Source organism: Lontra canadensis, unplaced genomic scaffold (genome assembly GCF_010015895.1).
Source record: "Lontra canadensis isolate GAN:19392208 unplaced genomic scaffold, GSC_riverotter_1.0 scaffold176, whole genome shotgun sequence".
Taxonomy (NCBI): Eukaryota; Metazoa; Chordata; class Mammalia; order Carnivora; family Mustelidae; genus Lontra; species Lontra canadensis.
The window spans coordinates 1,140,935-1,143,315 of NW_022631170.1; the positions used below are offsets into that span (position 1 = coordinate 1,140,935).

Below are 2,381 nucleotides of genomic sequence, written 5' to 3' on the forward strand. Positions count from 1 at the left end.
ATGTCTTCTCAAAACCACACTACAGTGACGGAATTCATTCTCTTGGGACTCACAGATGACCCAGTATTAGAGAAGATCCTGTTTGCAGTGTTTCTGGTGATCTACCTAGTCACGCTGGCAGGGAATCTGTGCATGATTGTACTAATCAGGGCCAACTCCCACCTCCAGACGCCCATGTATTTCTTCCTGAGCCACCTCTCCTTTGTAGACATTTGCTATTCCTCCAATATCACTCCCAATATGCTGCACGATTTCCTCTCAGACCAGAAAACCATCTCCTATGCTGGATGCTTCACACAGTGTCTTCTCTTCATTGCTCTGGTGATCACTGAGTTTTACATCCTTGCTTCAATGGCACTGGATCGCTATGTGGCCATCTGTAGCCCTTTGCATTACAGTACCAGAATGTCTAAGAACATCTGCATCTGTCTAGTCACGGTCTCTTATGCTTGTGGTTACCTTAACGGACTCTCCCAGACCCTGCTGACTTTTCACTTGTCCTTCTGTGGCTCCCTTGAAATCAATCATTTCTACTGTGCAGATCCTCCTCTTCTACTGTTGGCCTGCTCTGACACCTATGTCAAGAAGATGGCGATGCTGGTAGTTGCCGGTTTGACTCTGTCAAGCTCTCTCTTCATCATTGTGCTATCCTACCTGTTCATTATTGCAGCCATCTTGAGGATCCGTTCTGCTGAAGGCAGGCACAAGGCCTTTTCTACTTGTGGCTCCCACTTGACAACAGTCACCCTATTTTATGGAACCCTCTTCTGCATGTACTTAAGGAGTCCATCTGAGAAGTCTGTAGAGGAGTCCAAAATATTTGCAGTCTTTTATGCTTTTTTGAGCCCAATGTTGAACCCACTGATTTATAGTTTAAGGAATAAAGATGTAATCCATGCTATGCAGCAAGTGATTAAGGAAAATATCTTTTATAAAATTGAAATTTGAATCTCTGTTTATTTGAAATGACTAATTGCCTATGATGATACGGTGATTAGAAACAAATAACAGAGAGGTGCTACCTGTTATACAGTTTATGTTCCAATTTCTTTTTGAGGATTATCATTTAGTTCATTCCCTGAACTTATAATAAAATTTCTTTCTTTCTTTTTTTTTTTTTTTGCTAAGCAAGGAGTTGCATTCCCATTTTAGCAATCAAAATGTGTTAATATCCAAATTTAGAATCCTAACTGAAAAATGTATTTGAGGATCATTATACAAGTGCTTTATATTTTGTCTAAATAATCATATGCTTCCTTTTATTTTTTAGTTCTGAGACCACTGGGGCTTCCAAGAACCAATCTTTAAACTTAATCTTGGCAAGTCTTTTAAACCAAATGGTTCACCTCTTTGTAGTGCAACAAAAATCGATGTGCACAAAAATAAACGTGTCACTCTATAGTGAATGCTTGCTTTTATATAACAGTTATTTATTTATTTATTTATTTATTTATTTATTTATTTATTTCTAGAGAGAGAGAGAGAGCATGAACAGGAGGGAGAAGCAGAGGGAGAGGGAGAGAGAGAGACTCTTAAGGCTCTATACTCACCATGGAGCCCCATGTGGGGCTAAATCCCATGACCCTGAGATCATGACCTGAGCCAAAATCAAGAGTCAGACACTTAACAACTGAGCCCCCACATGCCTCATCACTATTTATTTTGACCCTCAAAATTATTATCTCTATTTATAACATTTGGAGTCTTAGGCACAGAGGGATCAAATGACTTTCTACAGTCATTCAGCTACTAAGTATCAAGAAGGCAAATCTCTTGATTCCAAATTCTCTCTTTCCAATTTACTGAGGCTAAATTCAGCATGCTGCAGTGCTGGGGGGAATGGTGGGGATAATGAAGGGATGAGGTTACTCCTCCAGATGAAATATTGGTTATTGTGATGAGGGTGTAATAGTGACTGTGTAATTCCTCTGACATTTCAGGTAAACATGATAGTTTGTGTGTAAAGTAGAACTGTCTTACTCTCTCATATAAAGCAGACAATTTTGATATACGATAGATATATTTAGACTGTGTTTTATGAATATGTTTTCCAGATTCTAAAAGCACACATATTCATTAGGAACAACTAGAAAATACAGACAGATGTGAAGGAATAACTGGTATCAGTAATGTCTTAACCAATGGACAATTTGTGTTTATGTTTTTCCATATTTCTTCTCAGTGATTTTATATGCATGTATATTATGATCGTTCATTAAACAAAACTGTAATCATATGCCAAATACAAATATGAATATTGATTTTCACCTCATAATGTAATGTTTACATTCAATACAGACTAAATACTTCCAGTGAACACAATTTTTAATGTGACTTAATACTTTATAATTAAATTTCCTTGAACTTAATCACAAAAATAA

The 2,381-nt window shown here is 37.3% G+C and overlaps 1 protein-coding gene across 1 annotated transcript; it reads left to right on the plus strand.

Moving 5' to 3' along the window:
• Positions 1–948, plus strand: LOC116860438 (olfactory receptor 5M1). The gene has a single exon (XM_032846494.1). It carries the CDS (start codon positions 1–3, stop codon positions 946–948), a length of 948 nt encoding a protein of 315 aa, XP_032702385.1.
• The last annotated feature ends 1,433 nt before the right edge of the window (positions 949–2,381 follow it).

Coding starts and splice junctions, on each gene's coding strand:
- LOC116860438 (XM_032846494.1), top strand. CDS start 1: ATGTCTTCTCAAAACCACACTACAGTGACGGAATTCATTCTCTTGGGA.